This window comes from Chlorocebus sabaeus, chromosome 20 (assembly GCF_047675955.1).
Source record: "Chlorocebus sabaeus isolate Y175 chromosome 20, mChlSab1.0.hap1, whole genome shotgun sequence".
In the NCBI taxonomy this organism is placed as follows: domain Eukaryota; kingdom Metazoa; phylum Chordata; class Mammalia; order Primates; family Cercopithecidae; genus Chlorocebus; species Chlorocebus sabaeus.
In genome coordinates this window covers 16,271,015-16,291,514 of record NC_132923.1, presented here as the reverse complement: position 1 = coordinate 16,291,514, position 20,500 = coordinate 16,271,015, and the positions used below count along the sequence as shown (strand labels likewise).

The 20,500-nt window shown below is 38.3% G+C and overlaps 1 protein-coding gene across 28 annotated transcripts in view; it reads left to right on the top strand.

The window, feature by feature from the left end:
• Window positions 1-20,500, top strand: part of LOC103224084 (myomegalin) — a 219,153-nt gene that overhangs the window by 149,295 nt on the left and 49,358 nt on the right. For 27 of the 28 annotated variants that reach the window (XM_073008038.1, XM_037997367.2, XM_037997368.2 and 24 more), the window contains 14 exons: window positions 186-278; window positions 418-630; window positions 3,053-3,211; window positions 4,103-4,216; window positions 4,399-4,536; window positions 5,294-5,473; window positions 6,409-6,603; window positions 9,797-9,964; window positions 10,131-10,212; window positions 10,949-11,040; window positions 14,369-14,485; window positions 14,709-14,846; window positions 16,184-16,296; window positions 17,715-17,842. In XM_073008038.1, the coding sequence (XP_072864139.1) occupies window positions 186-278; window positions 418-630; window positions 3,053-3,211; window positions 4,103-4,216; window positions 4,399-4,536; window positions 5,294-5,473; window positions 6,409-6,603; window positions 9,797-9,964; window positions 10,131-10,212; window positions 10,949-11,040; window positions 14,369-14,485; window positions 14,709-14,846; window positions 16,184-16,296; window positions 17,715-17,842 (1,930 nt within the window). Of the gene's footprint in view, window positions 1-185; window positions 279-417; window positions 631-3,052; window positions 3,212-4,102; window positions 4,217-4,398; window positions 4,537-5,293; window positions 5,474-6,408; window positions 6,604-9,796; window positions 9,965-10,130; window positions 10,213-10,948; window positions 11,041-14,368; window positions 14,486-14,708; window positions 14,847-16,183; window positions 16,297-17,714; window positions 18,220-20,500 lie in introns of those variants that run through there. The other variant, XM_073008059.1, reaches the window with a different exon arrangement.

The following is a 20,500-nucleotide window of genomic DNA, read 5'->3' as shown; positions in this document are numbered from 1 at the left end:
AAGTAGACAAGTATTTCATATTTTGTCAAAATGAATATTGTCAGACGTATCTTAGCCTGGAGATATTGTAGCTTAACCTCGATTGATATTTTGGAATAGTCACATTACTAAAATCTGTACAGGTGAGATAATGGAATTTATAATTAGTTTACTAACATGTTTGATATTCCCTCTCTCATTTTCAGACTGAGGAGTTGTACCAAGTGATTGAAGGTCAAAATGACACAATGGCAAAGCTTCGAGAAATGCTGCACCAAAGCCAGCTTGGACAACTTCACGTATGTGAGGGTCACATAGGACAGAAGAGAGTTCAGTTGGGGATATGCCATTTTGGTTGCAGTCTTGACTTTATTTTCAGTCTTCGTGGGAGCTCAGTGCTTGCCCTCCTTGTAATTGTGATTTCTACTCTCTTTTCAGAGCTCAGAGGGTACTTCCCCAGCTCAGCAACAGGTGGCTCTGCTTGATCTTCAGAGTGCTTTATTCTGCAGCCAGCTGGAAATACAGAAGCTCCAGAGGGTGGTACGACAGAAAGAGCGCCAACTGGCTGATGCCAAACAATGTGTGCAATTTGTAGAGGCTGCAGCACACGAGAGTGAACAGCAGAAAGAGGCTTCTTGGAAACATAACCAGGTAAATCATTAACTATTTTATTTCCCTAAATGCTGACTTTGCCCTGATAATAACTTTTTAGCAGGATAGTTTGTGTTGAACCCTTGAATCAGTTGCATAATCTAAGTATTTCAGTTCGACACTTGCTGCCCTTGTACCATATGCTAGTTATAGTAGTCCCCCTTTATCCACAGTTTCACCTTCCATGGTTTCAGTTATCTGGGGTCAACCACAGACAAAAAGCATTAAGATATTTCAAGAGAGACCGCATTCACGTAACTTTTTTTTTTGAGACAGAATCTCACTCTGTCTCCCAGGCTGGAGTGCAGTGGCATGATCTCTGCTCACTGCAAGCTCCGCCTCCTGGGTTCATGCCATTCTCCCACTTTAGCCTCCCGAGTAGCTGGGACTACAGGCGCCCGCCACCACGCCCGGCTAATTTTGTTTTTGTATTTTTAGTAGAGACGGGTTTTCATCATGTTAGTCAGGATGGTCTCGATCTCCTGACCTCGTGATCTGCCTGCCTTGGCCTCCCTCATGTAACTTTTGTTACAGCATGTTGTTACAATTCTTCTATTTTATTGTTATTGTTAATCTGTTAGTATGTCTAATTTGTAAGTAAACCTTTATCATAGTTATCTATGTGCTATCTGGTTTCAAGCATCCACTGGGCATCCTAGAATGTATCCCCTGTGGGTAAGCGGTGATTACCGTATTGAGTTGTGCCCTGGAAATACAAGAATGAATAGCACAGGCTCCTTTCTTTTAAGTTACTTATAGTTCAGTAAGAGAAACAGTCACATAAGCTGAGTTTCAGAGTGGTAAATTCTGAAGGGGATGTATATATGGGGTCCTACAGGAATATCTAGGAAAGGAGTCAAGGAAAAGGAATCAAGGAAAGCTTCATGAAGGAGGAGACATCTGAGGTTATTCTTGAAGGATGGTTAAAACCAGTCAGAAAAGTGGGGAAGAATCACTAAGGTCAGAGGAATGACATGCATAATAATCAGCCCTGTCTTTTTTTTTTTATTTTTGAATAATAAAATATACAATTCTTTTCTTTCTTTCTTTTTTTTTTTTTTTTTGAGATGGAGTTTCACTCTTGTTGCCCAAGCTGGAGTGCAGTGGTGCAATCTTGGCTCACCACAACCTCCACCTCCCGGGTTCAAGCGATTCTCCTGCCTCAGCCTCCCAGTAGCTGGGATTACAGGTATGCACCACCATGCCTGGCTAATTTTATATTTTTAATAGAGACAGGGTTTCTCCATGTTGGTCAGGCTGGTCTCAAACTCCCAACCTCAGGTGATCTGCCCACCTTGGCCTCCCAAAGTGCTGAGATTACAGGCATGAGCCACCACACTGGGCCAAAATGTACAATTCTTAAATGGTTCCTTTATCTTGTTAGCTTAGAGCGTATATGTTTAAGATTTAAAAGATTTTTCTTTTCGTGGTCTCTTTTCTTAAGCTCTTTAACACTCAGGTTTAAAAGTGTAATTTTTGAAGGATCTCCCTGGTTTAGTGGTTTGGAGATTAAATATTAGCCCTGAATTTCCTTTTGAAATATTAAAATTTCGGTCGGGCACAGTGGCTCACACCTGTAATCCCAGTACTTTGGGAGGCCGAGGCCAGTGGATCATGAGATCAGGAGTTCAAGACCAGCCTGACCAAGATGGTGAAACCCCGTCTCTAGTAAAATTACAAAAATTAGCCAGGCGTGGTGGCGGGCATCTGTAATCCCAGCTACTCGGGAGACTGAGGCAGAGAAATGCTTGAATCTGGAAGCCGGAGGTTGCAGTGAGCCGAGATTGTACCACTGTACTTCAGCATGGGCGACAGAGTGAGACTCCATTTCAAAAAAAAAAATTAAAATTTCAGATGTCTGGGCAGGGTCGGGGAGTGGTGGAGGGATGGGGATAGAAATAATTCTTAACTTTTTGTTATTTAGCTAAAGGAAACATTTTCCCAAGATTTGTTTGGTTGATGAGAATATGTATTTTAGGAGCTCTCTAAAGTAACAGATGATTTAAAGATTACTGACTTTCTTATCAGAAAGATAAATATGGCAAGCTAAGAAAGAAGAGTGATGGTCTCTATGAGATCTTTAGAAAAAAGGATGATAGGAATAGTTTATCCTTGAGCTTACTGTAAATAATTCAGGTTTACCATAGGACAGATTCTCATTTAATGGTTCTACACATGTATCCTTTTTAAGCCAAAAAATAAGTGTTGAACTATAATTATCAAGCTTACGTCCTACCCATTCACAACTTTTATAATTTTCCATATCCCATTCAATTCATGTATAATACTTCTATAGCAATTTTAATAATGGCATCCTCTACTGCTCTTTCAGTTTATATACCTTGAAAATATTAAGTCCTCTACATCTAATAACCATGTGACAATTTTAGATCTCTTTAAAAAGGTAATATGTTTAATTCAGGAATTGCGGAAAGCCTTGCAGCAGCTACAAGAAGAATTGCAGAACAAGAGCCAACAGCTTCGTGCCCGGGATGCTGAAAAATACAATGAGATTCGAACCCAGGAACAAAACATCCAGCACCTAAACCATAGTCTGACTCACAAGGAGCAATTGCTTCAGGTAAGTTTACATGATTTCAATGAAAACTGGGCTCATAGAACTCTGAAATTTGTTTATATAAATTTAAGATATTCCACCTGTGTTGAGTCCCTGCTATATGGAAAACATTGAGAGGTGGGAATCAAGAGGATTTAAAATAAATAGAAAGTATAATTTGTGAATTAAGATGCTTACTAACAAGTGTAAGAAACAGTACATATAGCCCTGATTTAAGCAGTCTTTTATGAAGTCTTTTATAAAGACTTAATATTCAGAAAATAGTTATTAAGCACCTCTGTGAGTCACACACTTTTCTGGGCGTTGGGAAGACAAAAGATTTGGCTACTGCTCTCAGTTTAATAGATGAAGACAAACTACAGAAACTTCCAGAGTCATTTTGATGATGGAATGAAAGTTTGAGGGGAAAATGGAGCATTAAGAAGAGACTGATCTGTTCTGCCACCTACTCTAAGCTTCAGTCACATTGAATCCACTACATTTCACTGAATGTACAATTTTTTCATTGTATGCGTAGTGTGCATATTTTTTTTCTCTAGCATACAGTCCTCTCCCTTCTTCACTTAGGAAATCCTAGTCCTTTAATTAAGGCTCACCGCAAATGTTACCTCCTCTGTGAGGTCTTTACTGACACCTGCAGGCAGAGTTAGGCAGTGCATCCTGTGTTCCCCTGGTAGCTAGCGTAGGATGCAGAACAGTTAATTCTATGTGTTGTGTCTGTTGTATGTTGCAGAATAGTGTACAATTTATATGTCTGTTATGTCTGCTAAACTTGTTACTTTTGAGGAGAGTGATCACATCTTGTTTTTTTTTCATCCTGAATAACTAACAAATTACTTGGTAATTTAGTTAATATTGGATAAAAGAATAAAAGAAACGATTTTTTGGTCTCAGGAATTTCGGGAGCTCCTACAATATCGAGATAACTCAGACAAAACCCTTGAAGCAAATGAAATGTTGCTTGAGAAACTTCGCCAGCGCATACATGATAAAGCTGTTGCTCTGGAGGTATGTATCACCATTTTGCCCACTATGCTATGGATTATTCTATCTACATAGGTATTATAGAAATTTGTGTTTACTTACATTTGCAGCTCTGGGATTTGGTTTTCTAGTCTGCCATCTTGTGGAATAAGAGTGATCAGGATAGTAAATCTTACAGAGCTTTAGGAGTCTTCCTTTCCTTGCAGCGGGCTATAGATGAAAAATTCTCTGCTCTAGAAGAGAAAGAAAAAGAACTGCGCCAGCTTCGTCTTGCTGTGAGAGAGCGAGATCATGACTTAGAGAGACTGAGAGGTGTCCTCTCCTCCAATGAAACTACTATGCAAGTGAGAGCAAAACCTATCTCTGACTTGGTGTTCCTCTCCCACTTCTATTCTAAGCCTGAAGCATGACCCCCTTCCATCATTTTCTGAAAACCAGGGATTTTGCTTTATAAGGGGGGAGAAAACCAAAAATAGCAGTCACTAGTTCCATCATTGTCGATTAGGAAGTGAGAGATTTTAGCACTTCTACTTTCGTTTGTAATATGAATTTTGTGAGGCGAGCCAGTGAATATTGATTTCTGTTTACGTAGTTCTGATTTATTTCCAGTTCTTGTTCATACATAAATACACATGCACACACACTGTCCTCTCTCTCTGTCTTACTTTTACTGAAGCATTATCAGGGTGCAACTATTAAATTGTGTCTTCTACCTTAATATTATCTACATGTCCATGAATTGCCATAATTAGAACACGTGTTTATCAATATTTACTGTGGGCTTTTTTGTGTATTTATTTTAGAGCTTAGGTATCTGCCACTTTTTTGAGAAATCCTTTATAGTGTAGTGCACTTCCTCCAAAATGCTTCCTTTTATCATATATTCTATATTTAATCTCTCCACAAACTAGATAAAAGTTTCTAAAAACCAAAAAAAAAAAAAAAAAATAGATTAGCCTGGCATTGTTAGATCAATGCTCTCATCTCGCAAATAAAAATAAATTGATGGGAGATTATTTAAAAGTGGATGTAATTTGTTGTTTATCCTGAGGAGTATGGGGTAATCGTTTTGACTGATGATTGCTCTCTTTATGGCTGTAGAGTATGGAGAGTCTCCTGAGGGCCAAAGGCCTGGAAGTGGAACAGTTATCTACTACCTGTCAAAACCTCCGGTGGCTGAAAGAAGAAATTGAAACCAAATTTAGCCATTGGCAGAAGGAACAAGAGAGTATCATTCAGCAGTTACAGACATCTCTGCATGATAGGAACAAAGAAGTGGAGGCAAGACTTCAGTTAACTTAAAGGCAGTTGGTTCAGTGATTATGTAATCTCAGCCTTGGATTAGGACTCTTCAGATCGGGAGGCCTGTGACCCAAGTCTTTAATTTCATTCTGTGCCTGGGCAGGTCATTGACTTTCACTGGGATTTTTTTTTTCCCATATCTAGAAACTTAAGTTGGCAATTAACTTTCTCAAAGAAGTTATGTGAGAATGAATGAGACCAAACATTGCCTCTTCCGTCTGGCAGCTATTAACCTTTATTAGTTACAGTGTTCATGCTGGGGCAGGTGCTGTTTTCAGATGTCAATGGATATTCACTCGTTGAATCCTCACAAGGCCATGAGGCACATTCTATTATCCCTGTTTTGTAGAGGAGGAAACAGACTTCTGAAGCTAAGTAACTTGTCCAAGCTAACATAGCTAATAAGTAGCAGATCCAGTATCAACCTAGGCAGTATGGTGCCTCCGTTTCCTCCACCATGTGCTGGTGGTTAGTACAGAAATAGAAACCATCACTATGATAGCAAATACAGTGTTTAGTATTCCTTTCAGCAATTCGTTTTATGCTTCCCCCTATAAAGTTACACTGGGAGAAAACAAATAAATGAACTGAGTGTCCATTTATCCTCATCTAACATTAATTGTTACATGTCCTGAACGAATAGGAAAAAGACTTATTTCAGAAAACAATATGTATGTAAGTGGCCACCAGAGATAGTTTTCTGTATTGTTTGTATTCATTCCTGGGACATGTATTTAGAGACTTCTGTGTTCCAGGCCTGTGCTAGATCTGGTAAAACAAAAATGAGTAAAACGTGATACTTACTCTCAAGAATCTCACACCTCCTTCTTCTATGATAGATTCTTATAAGCCCTTTAATATTTAGTAGAGGCAGTTCTTTCCTCCAGAAACTTACAGTGTCCTTTCTGCATTAGGATCTTAGTGCAACATTGCTGTGCAAACTTGGACCAGGGCAGAGTGAGATAGCAGAGGAGCTGTGCCAGCGTCTACAGCGAAAGGAAAGGATGCTGCAGGACCTTCTAAGTGATCGAAACAAACTAGTGATGGAACATGAAATGGAGATTCAAGGCCTGCTTCAGTCTATGAGCACCAGGGAGCAGGAAAGCCAAGTAAGGATTAATGCACAGATCAGAAAAGTATCATGTAGTGCATTTATAGTCTGCAAATAGGAAGCATTTGCAGACTATAGATGTGTGTATATTTATATATTTTACAGTCAACTCTGTTAGTTTCTTTCCTTCTATTTATTACCTAGACCACAGTTTTATTTATTTACTTACTTATTTAGAGGTGGGGATCTTGCTGTGTTGTACAGGCTGGTCTCGAACTCCTGGGCTCAAGCAATCATCCTGTCTTGGCTTCCCAAACTGCTGGCATTGTAGGTGTGAGCTGCTGTACCTGGCCTGAGACCACAGTTTTACATTAATCATCAAAGTATGAAAAATTTCTTAAAAACCTTGCATTTGGAAGGGTGCCTAAACAATACATGTATCCATTAACTTCATTACATACATTTTCTTTTCCTTAATAATCTGATCATTTTGAGAGAAAGGCATAGGGGTTGTGAGTGTTTTGATTTTGATTCTAAATTATTAAGAGTTGAGTGATATTTTGCATTTCCAGTCAAGGTATGGGAAAACTTACACTCAACATGTTTACTCTTAGTTTTTGTAAAATCTGAGTTATCTTAAGAGGGAAAAAAGATTGCATTTTTCAGAGGTCATGGTGAGAATAAACAATCTCATAATAGTATGGGGTATATTAATTCTATAATATTTAAGAAGTAAATTGTTTTTTGTTTTTTTTTTTTGAGATGGCATCTCCCTCTGTCACCCAGCTGGAGTGCAGTAGCGCGATCTCGGCTCACTGCAACCTCTGCCTCCTGGGTTCAAGCAATTCTCCTGCCTCAGCCTCCCAGGTAGCTGGGATTACAGGCATGTACCACCATGCCTGCTAAGTTTTGTATTTTTAGTAGAGATGGGGTTTCACCATGTTGGCCAGGCTGAAATGTTGGATCATTCCTGGCCTCAAGTGATCCACCCATCTCGGCCTCTCAAAGTGCTGGGATTACAGGCGTGAGCCACCATGCCCTGCCCATAAGTAAATTCTTAATTTTTCCTCATTTCTATGTGTTTTCTTCTCAAGGCTAAAGACTCTTAGTTGACTTATGCTGCATTTCAGATACCAGTAGCTCTGAATCCCCCTGGACAGTTTTTAGAGGAAGATAGACTCTTTTTGGCCTATGTTATTTGACCCCATAATATTTTCTTACATTTCCTCATATTGTGAAAGGATTATACACCACTGTTCTAATTGCTAGGCCTACTGAAGTAAACACACATCTTACTAGAAAGGTCCTGCTGTGTGCTTCAGAAATTGTTTCTAAAATAGACCTAACAACATTATTCTAAATAATTTAAGTCTTTGGCAAGAGGCTAGGATCTTTGAGTTTTCTTTTTAACCTCTTTGTGATTTGGAAGAATTAGTCTTTATTATACCTGAGAAAAAAAAATTATACACTGCTGGTAATAGAATAATGGAGATGATGGAAATTACAGGAGATTTTTCAACTCAAGAAGATTGATGGTTGTATTCTTCTACATCTGATTCTCTAAATTTATGCAAAAGAAATCACCTGAATAGCTTTTTAAAGATGTAGATTGTAGAGCTCAACTCCAGAGAAAGAAATTAGGACGTATAGATGGGACTTTAAGAATTTGCATTTCTAACAAGTTTCCAGGTGATAGTGATGCTGCAGGTTCATGGACTGCACTGGAGGGGCACTGCTAAAAACTCTTAAATCCTACCAGAAAAAGAGCGCCAAGGCAGATAGAGCACAGTATATGTCTTGTATGTTATTTATTACGTTTTTTTTCCCACAGTTTTCACAGATATTTTTATTAAGGTACTTTAATAATATACTGATACTTCTAAAATTGTTATATTCAAATCTCCAAAGAGCCCACATTTTACTTACTGAAAAATTGAAGTTTTTTTTTTTGTTCGTATTTCCCTTAGAAATTGTGACAAGAGGTCAGCTTCTCCCTTAAAACAGTAGTACTTTTCCTCAGAGACAGTTGGTGTTACGATTCATCATCATATACCCTCAGTAATTTTAATATCAATTTATGATTTCCAGATTTTCTGTTTAAATGTAGACTTTCTGTGCATTAATAGTTAAAAATGTTCTAGCTCTTTCCCTTATTGTATCATCATCTGTCTTAGAAAACTGAGATTTGAAATGAAACAAGCTGAGTTTGGTGATTTTGAGGTTGAGATTCTCCTAATCATGTGGTCTGATAAAAATGTTTATGTGTGTAATTGATTCATTCAGTAAATATGTAGTGAGTGTCTATTATGTGCCAGACACCGTACTTGGTGCTTGAGATTCAGCACAAAGTTGCCTTTAGGAAACCTCACATTCCATGTAGGGGAAGCAGAGAGAGAGAGAGATTAGATAATGGTAAGTGCATTGAAAAAAAAATAGGCACAGTAAGGAGTGTTGGAGATAGAGAAGAGATTGCTGGGTTTAAAAAAAAAAATTTCCCAGCTTTATTGAGGTATAATTGACAAGTATTGTATATATTCAAGGTGTACAACATGACATGTTGATATACGTATACATTGTGAAATGATTGCGACACTCAAATTAACACAGCTGTCACTACACATTTTATGTGTGTATGGTGAAGACACTTAAGATCTACTCTCTTAGCAAATTTCAAGGAAATAATACAGTATTATTAACTAAAGTCACCATGCTATACATTGGATCCCCAAAACATATTCATCTTATACCTGAAAGCTTGTACTTTTTGGCCAGCCGGACTGCTGTTTGGATAGGATATACAGGGAAGACCAACCTGATAAGGTGACATTTGGCCACGACCTGAATGGAGCAAACCACACAAATGTTTGATTGAAGAGCAATCTTCCCCTAAGAAGCAGCTGATCCAAGAATAAAGATATTTGTTATACTAATTCAAACCAGAATCTTAACACCTTAGCCTGACAGTTCTAGCAGAACCTATTTCAGATTCTCTTATCTGTTACAGATGTGTTAAATTCAGTTTTTTTCCCAATATTCTGCCTGTGAGACTTTCTTTCCATTCACTTAACTATGTTTTTCCCTGTAAACTGAAAGCAAGGAAACTATTTCCTAAGGACCCACTGTTTTCTGTTGTTTGTTTATTTGTTTGTTTGTTTTTTACAAATGGTTGACTTTGAAGAAATAATACCAGAACAAAAAGTTTGTTTTACTAGAATATCTTTCTAATGTTATTTATGATTTCCTCTTACTAGGCTGCTGCAGAGAAGATGGTGCAAGCCTTAATGGAAAGAAATTCAGAATTACAGGCCCTGCGCCAATATTTAGGAGGGAGAGACTCCCTGATGTCCCAAGCACCCATCTCTAACCAACAAGCTGAAGTTACCCCCAGTGGCCCCCCTCTTGGAGAACAGACTGATCAAGTAAGAACTATAGACTTATATAATTCATGCTGATTCCATTTTCTTTTTACATTTGAGGTGTATGTTTGATAATTTTAAGACGAAATTCTGAGAATATTCTCAGTCCTGTCATTGTGATCATAGTTCCTGCATCTTCCTAAGTCCCCCGACTTTTCCAATTTTTTAGGGTTCAATGCAGATACCTTCCAGAGATGGTAGCACTTCACTGACTGCCAAAGAGGATGCCAGCATACCCAGATCCACATTAGGTAAGTATCAAATTTCATTTCATTAAGGGACTTTGTTTTTCTCCTGTTTTTCCTTCTAGTAATCTCCGTATTAATAGGTTTGGCCAAGACTCTTTTCTCTTCCTATCTTAATGGAACAAATAAGTTTGGAATTCCTCTGAAAGGCTGAAGAACTGTCCTTATCTTATATTGAGTCGAGGTTATTGCTCTGGGTTCACAATTTGACCCAGAGAAACTCTATCCTTATTCTCCTTTTCAGATAGCTTTGCAGGGATTCAGAAAGGGCAAGAGGTAGTGGTTCCATTCCTGCCCAGCAGGGCCATGAGCTGACACCTTTTCCTGGGTATCTTTCAAGTCTGGGGACACTCAGTGTAAGTTGACATTACCTACCTACATTAAACTGTTAGGAAGGGTAGGCAGTGTACATTGAGTTATTTGCCAAGCCTAGCCCCATTCAGGGGATGGTTTAGAAAAGTCTTACAAGTAGTCATTCTCTAGTAGGAAAACTTTATACTAATCAAAGAATAAAAGAATGTTGGATTTGTGAATATACTGTTGTTTATTCAGTCTTTTCTTTATAGCATCTAGGATGATTGCAGTGTTTTGCTCTTACAAATAATGCTACAAAGAACAACCTGTGTGTATGTTTTCTTTTTTCTTATTATTGGAATATGTCCTCTGTAAATTACTCAAAGGAAGCAGCAGATACCACATTATGTTAAAAGCAATTAAAACTAGCGCTATATTTTTATTTCAGGAGACTTGGACACAGTTGCAGGGCTAGAAAAAGAACTGAGTAATGCCAAAGAGGAACTTGAACTCATGGCTAAAAAGGAAAGAGAAAGTCAGGTGAGTTTTCTAGTTAAGTCTTAATTTCAAAATCCCTGTTATTTTTTCTTTCAAAATACTTTATATTTAAAAGCATATAATTCTCCAAGTATAATATCTGAGTCCAAATGCCGGGTATGACTTTTTTCTTTTTGGAGAAAGTTATTTTATATATACATTATCTCAAAAAGATGCTCCTGTTTTTAGATTGGGACCATTAAAACTTATTAAGTGCTGGAAAAACGTAACCCTCTCTCCCCATTGCTAAATGAAATAAAATAATTGTAAAGGCTGGGAGTGGTGGCTCACGCCTGTAATCCCAGCACTTTGGGAGGCCGAGGTGGGCGGATCACTTGAGGTCAGGAGTTCGAGACCAGCCTGGCCAATATGACAAAACCCTGTCTTTACTAAAAATACAAAAATTAGCTGGCTGTAGTGGCGCCTGTAATCCCAGCTACTTGGGAGCCTGAGGCAGGAGAATCACTTGAACCCGGGAGGCAGAGGTTGCAGTAAGTTAAGATCATGCCATCACACTCCAGCCTGGGCAACAAGAGCAAAACTCCGCCTCCAAGATACTACTACTACCACTAATAATAATAATAATTGTAAAGCACTAGTGAAAAAAGGAAGTGTTGTGTGATTGCTGCTTAGAGTTATGACATTAGACCCATGAAATTAGTTTTAGAAACATGAAACGAGAAATTTGAGTATAATCAAAAGTTTATCAAGTATTCATGTGCAATGTACTGTGCTAGGTATTTAAATTAGCACTAATGCTCACAGCTCTACACGAAGTAAGTGGTGTCGACCCAATTATTATAGACGAAGAAGCTGAAACACTGATTTCTCTTTTAAAATGGGAGTGGAGAATAATCATGTAATTAATAAATGCCAGAGCTATGATTCAAACTCAAGCCTTTTGTGACTTCACATACTTCCTAAGAAGATTCATTTCCTAGAGCACATTTTTCCCACCTTACGCTTTAACTCTCTCTAGCATAGAGTTCTCATGAATTTTTTTAGAAGAGGCCTTTCAGCCTTAGAGATTCCCTTCCCCCTGCATTTCCTCCACAGCTAGCTGCATACTCAAATGTGATGTTGAAGAAATGCTAAGACCACAGCGCAGAGTTACAGACTGAAACTGAAAGCTTGTTTGTTACTATGTTGCATCTCTTTTAGAAGATCAGTCAGTGTCATGGCTTCCTGAATTCAGTTTAGCTAGCTAGTCCAAATAGCTCCTTAGTTTTTTTCTACCTTTTGCCATAGCTAGATCTATAATATAAAACCTGTGTTTGTATTTGTGATGGAATTATCATATTTTATCTTTTGATTTCATTACCATATTTCTGCTTACAAACAGACTCATGTTTTATGACTCAGTTTTCAGGATATGAGAAGGTGTGGCGTTTAAGAAATACCAGTTTTAAAAATCCCCTAGTCTCCCTTCCTCTTTGTGGTTCTACCTTAGCCGTTATCTGATTATTCATGTTAGATATTTTAGTTTCCACATCCTCTTCCTGTTTTTCTCACATTTATCAAATCCAAAGTAAAGTTACTTTTTGGTTCTGTCCTGTTTTCAGGGTCATGAAATTGAAATGCCTGTGAATGGGTATTTTGAGTGGGTGATATTTAACTATTGCTAAATTCCTTTAAAGGGTTTATTTAAAATAGCTTGTCCTTACCATAAAGACTGTATGGATATATGGTATCTACAGGAAAGACATTATTACCTAGTGGCTCTGAGTCAGCTTCCCTGAGTTCACGTTCTGGATTTACCACTTACTAGCTGCCCTGTGATTTTTGAACAAGTTCCTTAATTTCTCTCAGACTCAATCACCTTGTCTGTAAATTGAAGAGTAGAAGAAGTCACCTTGTGTATACATCAAAGAGTAGTTATCTCATAGGATTGTTGTGAGGGTTCACTCATTCATTCATTAGCTATATGGGGACCTTCTCTAAGCTTGGGCTAGTGCTGAGGATGAGGTAGTGAATGAAATCAGTAAGGTCTCTGGCTCTATATAGCTAATTTCTACTGGGGAGATACAGACAATAAATAAACAAACATTATAGTTATAGAGTATAGTAAGTGATATGAGGAAAATGATAGAAAGCAACATGGATGGAGACCATCTTAAATAGGGTGGCCAAAGAAGGCTTCTCTGAGCAGATGACACATAAGCTGGGACCTGAGGATGAACAGGAGGCAGCCCTGGGAAAGATATTTCAGGCAAAGGGAGTAGTAGTTGTAAAGGCCGAGTCAAGAGAAAGTCTGGTGTTCCTAGAAGAGAAAAAGTCTAGTGTGCCTACGGAGTCATGAGTGAGGAGTAAAATGGCAGATATTAAAGTAGGAAAAGTAGGCAGGAGCCAGATCACTAGGTTTGTTAAAAGGATTAAATATATACAAAGCGTTTATTTGAGAGCCCGGGGCATAGTGTTAGCAGCTATGGTTATTATCATGAAATTTTTTTTTTTTTTTTTTTTTTTTTTTTGAGGCGGAGTCTCACTCTGTTGCCAGGCTGGAGTGCAGTGGCGTGATCTCAGCTCACTGCAAGCTCCACCTCCCAGGTTGAAGCGATTTTCCTGCCTCAGCCTCCTGAGTAGCTGGGGTTACAGGCACACACCACCACGCCTGGCTAATTTTTGTATTTTTAGTAGAGATGGGTTTCACCATGTTGGTCAGGCTGGTCTTGAACTCCTGACCTTGTGATCCGCCCACCTCAGCCTTCCAAAGTGCTGGGATTACAGGCGTGAGCCACCGTGCCTGGCCTATTATGATTTTTAATGAACTTTGTCATAACCAAGTATTTGTCATTTTCTGGTGAGAACACTGAAAGTTTAGGGCAGGTAGTGCCAGCTTTTGGCAATATTTCTTCCTAGGTGGTGGCATGTTCTTCCATCAGGAGGCATGTAATATTTGGTGATCTCTCGTGACGTTAGCAGCTGTTGCTGTTTGATGCCTTATCCATTTATTCATTAAGGGTTGCAAAATGGAGATATCCTCATGCTGTCATTTTTTCATCTGTTGGGTGAAATACATAAAAACTTCATCTCTTCTTGCTTCTGCTAATGGTGACCATTCTTTTTCAGTATCATAATAAGCTTGTTAAACAAATTTGATGTGTTTTATAGTGCCAGCTAAAGTGGAAGACGTCATTAAGAACAGCTATGACATCTTCCCATAAAACATCCTTTGGTACCATACTGCATGGATTATTGATTTGATACTGTAGAGCCCTATTCATATTCTCTTTTTCTTTTGCATTACTGGCTGATAGTGATATGATATGCAAAAGCATTTGCCTCGGTGTTAAAATGTAAACATGGCAGATACTGTTTCCTCTTTTCACAGATGGAACTTTCTGCTCTACAGTCCATGATGGCTGTGCAAGAAGAAGAGCTGCAGGTGCAGGCTGCTGACATGGAGTCTCTGACCAGGAACATACAGATTAAAGAAGATCTCATAAAGGTCTTTCAAAACTTTTCAAAGACCATTAGAAATGTTCACAGCTCAGAATAGCTGTAGGACATCTTCAGACAGTATTTGCACACATGAATCCCTTGGCCAGTGATTATCAATATCCCACTTGAAAGTATAGGCAGACTACTTCAAGAACATTTGTTCCCTGCTCCTCTGCTGAATAACCCTTTTATTGCTGTTTTCACATCCACACTTATTTTTTGGCTTGTAGGACCTGCAGATGCAACTGGTTGATCCTGAAGACATACCAGCCATGGAACGCCTGACCCAGGAAGTCTTACTTCTTCGGGAAAAAGTTGCTTCAGTAGAATCCCAGGGTCAAGAAATGTCAGAAAACCGAAGACAACAGGTAAGTTATTGGAATGTAAACTTATTTATTTATTTACTTTTTTTTTTTTTTCAGTAGAGACAGAGTTTCACCATGTTGGTCAGGCTGGTCTTAAACTCCTGACCACAAGTGATCCGTCCTCCTCGGCTCCTCAAAGTGCTGGAATTACTTACAGGCATGAGTCACCACATTGAGACAGGGTCTCACTGTGTCACCCAGGCTCGAGTGCAGTGGTACGATCACTGCTCACTGCAGCCTCAAACTCTGGGGCTCAAGGAATCTTCCTGCCTCTGCCTCCTGAGTAGCTGGAGCTGCAGGTGTACACCACCACGCCCAGCTCAAGCCTTATTTTTCTACTGTGAAATAAAACATGGTAAAGCTGTCAGTCTCAGCTATTTGTGGAGGGTTAGTTGATGGTATTTCATAGAGAACTGTGCTCTAAAGTTTCCTACTTTGGTCGGTAGCAGCTATAGATGCCCCTTTCTGACATTTGTAGTTCTGAAAAGAGCAGCAGTTCTTTTGGACACATACCAATAGTTACCCCTCACACTCATACATAAGTCACCTCCCTCTCAACTGAATCTTTCTCTTTTATCTGTGTTTAACCATGTTCAAGTCTCTCCCAGTTAAAAAAAAAAAAAAAAAAAAAGAGAGAGAGAGAGAGAAACCCCTGTCTTTTCCCCAGATTTCTTTGTAGCTATAGCCTCATTTAACCATTCTTCAATGCCAAACTTTTCCAAAAGACTTACTTGCCTGTACTCCCTGTCTCCATTATCATCCCTCTCACTGACTACTCACCCCACTCCATTCTGACTTTTAACTCTACCTTAAACAACTCTGTCGATTATACATTGTCATAGCTCATTATCTTTATAGCACTTATTACATGCACAGTGACACACATCTATGATTAATGAACGTCTTTTTCCTCCACTAGATAGTAAGCTTTCCCCTAGAACCTAGAACAGTCTGTCCCATAGAAGGTGCTCAGTAAATATTTATTGAATGAATGAAGAATATTAGTGAGTCCTATTATACATATTTCCCTCTTGCCTGTCCTGTTTCCCTCTTACTCCTTTCTCTTAGCTGCTTTCCTGTGCTTCTAGCTTCTCTCTCCTTTTTCTTCTTTTTGCTCCCATGTTTGAATTCCACCTTACAGGGTTTTAAAGATAAAAAAAAAAAGGTAATATGACATTGATTTGAAAACTATAAAATGGTATCAAAAGCTTAAGTACTAAGATAGTGGGCTTTTTAAGTCCTAGTACATGCTAATGCATTTTCTTGTTTCTCAGGGTTAACTGTGGCTTCATGTCTCACTGTGCCATTTGTGTGTTGCTTCTTCTCTCTTCTTTCCCCAGTTGCTGCTGATGCTAGAAGGACTAGTAGATGAACGGAGTCGGCTCAATGAGGCCTTACAAGCAGAGAGACAGCTGTATAGCAGTCTGGTGAAGTTCCATGCCCATCCAGAGAGGTAAGAGACTGGCTGTTTTTCCTTTTATTCTTTATTGAAATCTTTATTTCTTTTACTATTGTATTATTTTTATGCCTTTTATTCTTCATTAAGTGCAGATGCTTATGATACTGAAGAGGGGAGAAAAAGCAGGGACAATTCCTGGGGCTACCCACTTTGTCATTTGTTTTATGGATTGCTCTGAGCCTCAGTGTCAAAATCTTAAGTCGGGAATAGTGCCTGTTTCACGCAGCTATTGCAGAGATTAAATAAGAAGACAGCTTTGGTGTCTCAAACAATGCCTTGCATAGAGTAAGCACTCAATGTATGTTCATTTCTTTTCTGAGATCCACGTCCTGTTAAAGGCTGTTCTATTATAAACGTAAGGCTATACCTTGCCTCTACTACAAATACAAAAATTAGCTGGATGAGGTAGCGCGTGCGTGTAGTCCCAGCTGCTCGGGAGGCTGAGGCAGGAGGATGACTTGAACCCGGGAGGCAGAGGTTGCAGTGAGCCAAGATCCTGCCACTGTACTCCATCCTGGGTGACAGAGTGAGACTCTGTCTCAAAAAAAAAAAAAAAGTAAGGCTATCATGGGCACTGATATTCATTTAATATCATCAAAGAAAATATATTAATTGGGATGGCTAAATCATCCTGGGACCACCGATAACTATCATGATGAATATATTTTCTTCTACCTCTTGATTTTTGGTCACATATATGATACCTCTCTGGATCATTTTATATTCTCTTCATTTTTTTCTCTCATTTTGCCTTCCCTACTAGCCCCTTTTACTCTTTTTCAGTTTTTATTGTTATTATTATTTTTGCTATTCAGTTTCTTGTAGTTTATTGTTGGGCTTTAAAAATGTATTCTTTCTACAAGGAAAATTAAGGTAGAGGAAAGGTCTGATAGGACCAGTTGATTGTGTTACTTTTTAAAGAGCCTCTGGAGCTTTAGTGTTTATGAACCAGATTCCTTTTCAGCACACCATCCCACAGTCAAGTTTGGTAACAAATGAGAAAACAAGTATCTTCAGTAGTGGTTCTACTTGGCTCAGTCTTGCTCCAGTTTATATTTAGTTTGTCCTGGGTTTTAGTTTTTCAGGAAAAAAAGCTTTTAGTCAAATAATAAAATTTCTCTTTTTTAGGCTATAGGGGTGTGAGATAAATCTTAGGGGCTATAATTTTATGTGAAATTGGCCCAGAATCTAGCATAAGGGGCAAGCTTTTAAAAACGGGAGCAGTCTTTACTCATCTATCAGCGGTGAACACAAATGCCACACAGACTACATTCATTTATTGTGTCCTGGAGAACAATTACTTTACAAAGTCGTGTGGCGCAAAGTGGCATTGATGGTTCTTTGGAAGCAAATGTGGACTCACTACAGTTGATGGCTAATCCATTTTCCTTCCATGTGGCATGTTTAATCAGCTCTGAGAGAGACCGAACTCTGCAGGTGGAACTGGAAGGGGCTCAGGTGTTACGCAGTCGGCTAGAAGAAGTTCTTGGAAGAAGCTTGGAGCGCTTAAACAGGCTGGAGACCCTGGCCGCCATTGGAGGTGGGGAACTGGAAAGTGTGCGAATTCATCACAAGCATGCCTACTGAGCACTGGCTGGTCAGACTGCAGCCCAGGATGGAAAACCTTGTTTGCACTAACCAGAAAGATCCTTATCTGATTTTGGCAGAATTAAACGGTGACTTACTAATGATAGAACTGGTACAAGTAGCATCAACTACAAAGTGAAACTCACTTTAGCCTACATGGATCTCACTGTACATACATATCAATCCCCAAATTGAATGGTGGAGGTTGCAAAGTGTATTTGCACATTTTAAATCATTTTGCTTTAGTTTTTCCACTTTTATTCATTCTTATCTCTAGCCCCTTCTCATTCCCTCATCCCTTCTGTGGGCCAATAAAGTTTATTCTTCCCCCACTTTCACAATCCATTTCATATGTTCCATATCATATCATAAGTGCATGTGTGTGTATTATTTTTGCCATTTAGTCAACTCCTCTTTGAGTGAGAGCATTTTTTAAATCAAAAGAGTACAAGTTTTAAGATGAGTTTTAAGATGAGAGAGTGGGAAGGAGATTGAGAGTCTGTAAGAATGACTTCGTAAAAGTGATATAATCCTTATCAGAAGGTAATCAAAACCAGGAGAGTAGTCTTGTAATAGTAGACTGCAAGTATTGGGAAGGCCAAGTTAAAGAACAGAGGCAAAAACTATGAAAGTGATCATAGTAAACTTTTATCTCCAATACTGTCTCAGAGTTGACTGTTGTACATAAGTGAAATTAGATTAGGTACAGATTAAATTCTATTTAAAATTTGTTCTTTATTGATTCCTTTAGGTTTCTTTAAACCAAGGTCATGCTGTTTAGTTAGAACATGACTTCTAGAGTGGTCTTCCAGTGTCAGAATGATCTCTGTTTACAAAGATAATTTCAAATGTAGTATCCCTCTTTACATTCAGTGTTTCACCAAATAACTCATTATAGCCAAAGGAGGGTATTGCATCTTCCATTTGTGGCACTAAATAGGGTCCTATATTTTTCACTATTTAGTACGTATACATTTCTCCATATAAAAATTAGTAATAGGCTTCAGGCTTTGAAGTGCTTGAATAGTTTAGAAAGAAATGTTACAGATGTATGTTTATAGTTTTAATCATTGTCTCAATGCTTTCTTGTGGCAACATGACAGGTGTAAGGAGAGGGGCACTGGAGATTGTATTTCTGATATCTTAACAATCATGAGTGTGAAAAGTAACCAAGATTGCTTTGCAGCTTTGTGGGTTCAACACCATGAGTTTGTTTTTATTTCCTGTGGTTGTACGTTTCCTAGGTTAGAAGCTGAGGTTTCAGTTACTTTAAATATGAAATTTGGGAACAGTGATTGAGGCTTTCTAGCACAATAAATGTGACTGGATACCCTTTCTAAACTAAGTGGGGCACAATTTTTTTTCCTTTTTTTTTTTTTTTTACATGACACTTTATTTCTTTCACATGTTGACATGGCTTGTATTACATTGTAAATTTCATCTGTTTCTGTAACTTTAGCTGTGTCTGTAACAGGTAGAACATCAGTCAAACTAGAGTGGACAGGGAGAAAATGTTCTACTGGGGAAGCATTCTGGAATCTTCTGATTAAGTAATTTGCAAAAGATTGATAGCCATAAGCCTTACTCTTAATGGATCTGCCATTTCAGTTTCAATGGCTTTCGAGGAAAAAGGAGTCATTTAAGGAAGGAGATAGGAAGTGTAGGCAGATCCATCCACTTTTCTTAGTCTCCTAATTTTAAGAGACCGTTTCTTGCACAAAATTTTTTGTAACTTTCCAGAAGTAAAGAGGAAGGTAATGGAGCTGTAGAAATGCCAACCCATCGAAGACTAGTTTGTCATGTTGTTACAACAAGGCATTTAGGGAACATCTCTCCTTAATTTTACTAATAGACCAAGGAAGCTCTCTGAGTCTGCTATTAACATTCAGCTCTGGGTGATTCTTGGTTACTAATGGCTCATAGTGATTACAGTTTATGTTAATAATCACTTCTACTTCTCTTAACCTCCAGCAAGAGTAGATTGAGAGCAGGATAAATTAAAAGTCTGATCTTAATGTCATAAATATGACTAAAATATGGTACTAACTTTTTCTGGTCTAGATAGCTGGAATGAGGCTTGCAAACAGTGTTACCTGGAGAGAGCTTGCTGGTCTAACAACTTTGGGTGATAATTTGGCATCTGATTAGAGGGCATGAGTCTGATAAATTTTATAATCCACACATAGATCATGCTGTGGTTGGACACATCATTTAATAGTATTTAGCATGATATAATATTCCATTTTCTCTTCAGGAGCACAGACTCTTTCTCATACTGGATTATTCTACCTTTGACAGTCATTTTTCAACATGACAGTAATTTTAGATAAAGCATCGTGTGCTTATAGAACCTTGTGCTTGAGTAAAAATAATCTTCAAATAAAAATAATGAAGTAAATTTTTCCTTAGGCCATACTTAATTGGAAGCATAGAACTTAAATTGAGAAAAAAAATTCATGTGATAGATTTTGTTTTTCTCACATTTCCTTTTTGAATAATAGCAAATAATGCAGAGTAATGGTTGTAAGAGTTCAGGGTAGATGAAGTCTGTAGGTTTTAGAAGTATAGAGTTGAAAAGAACCTCCAAGAGGACTTATTTAATGAGTGAACT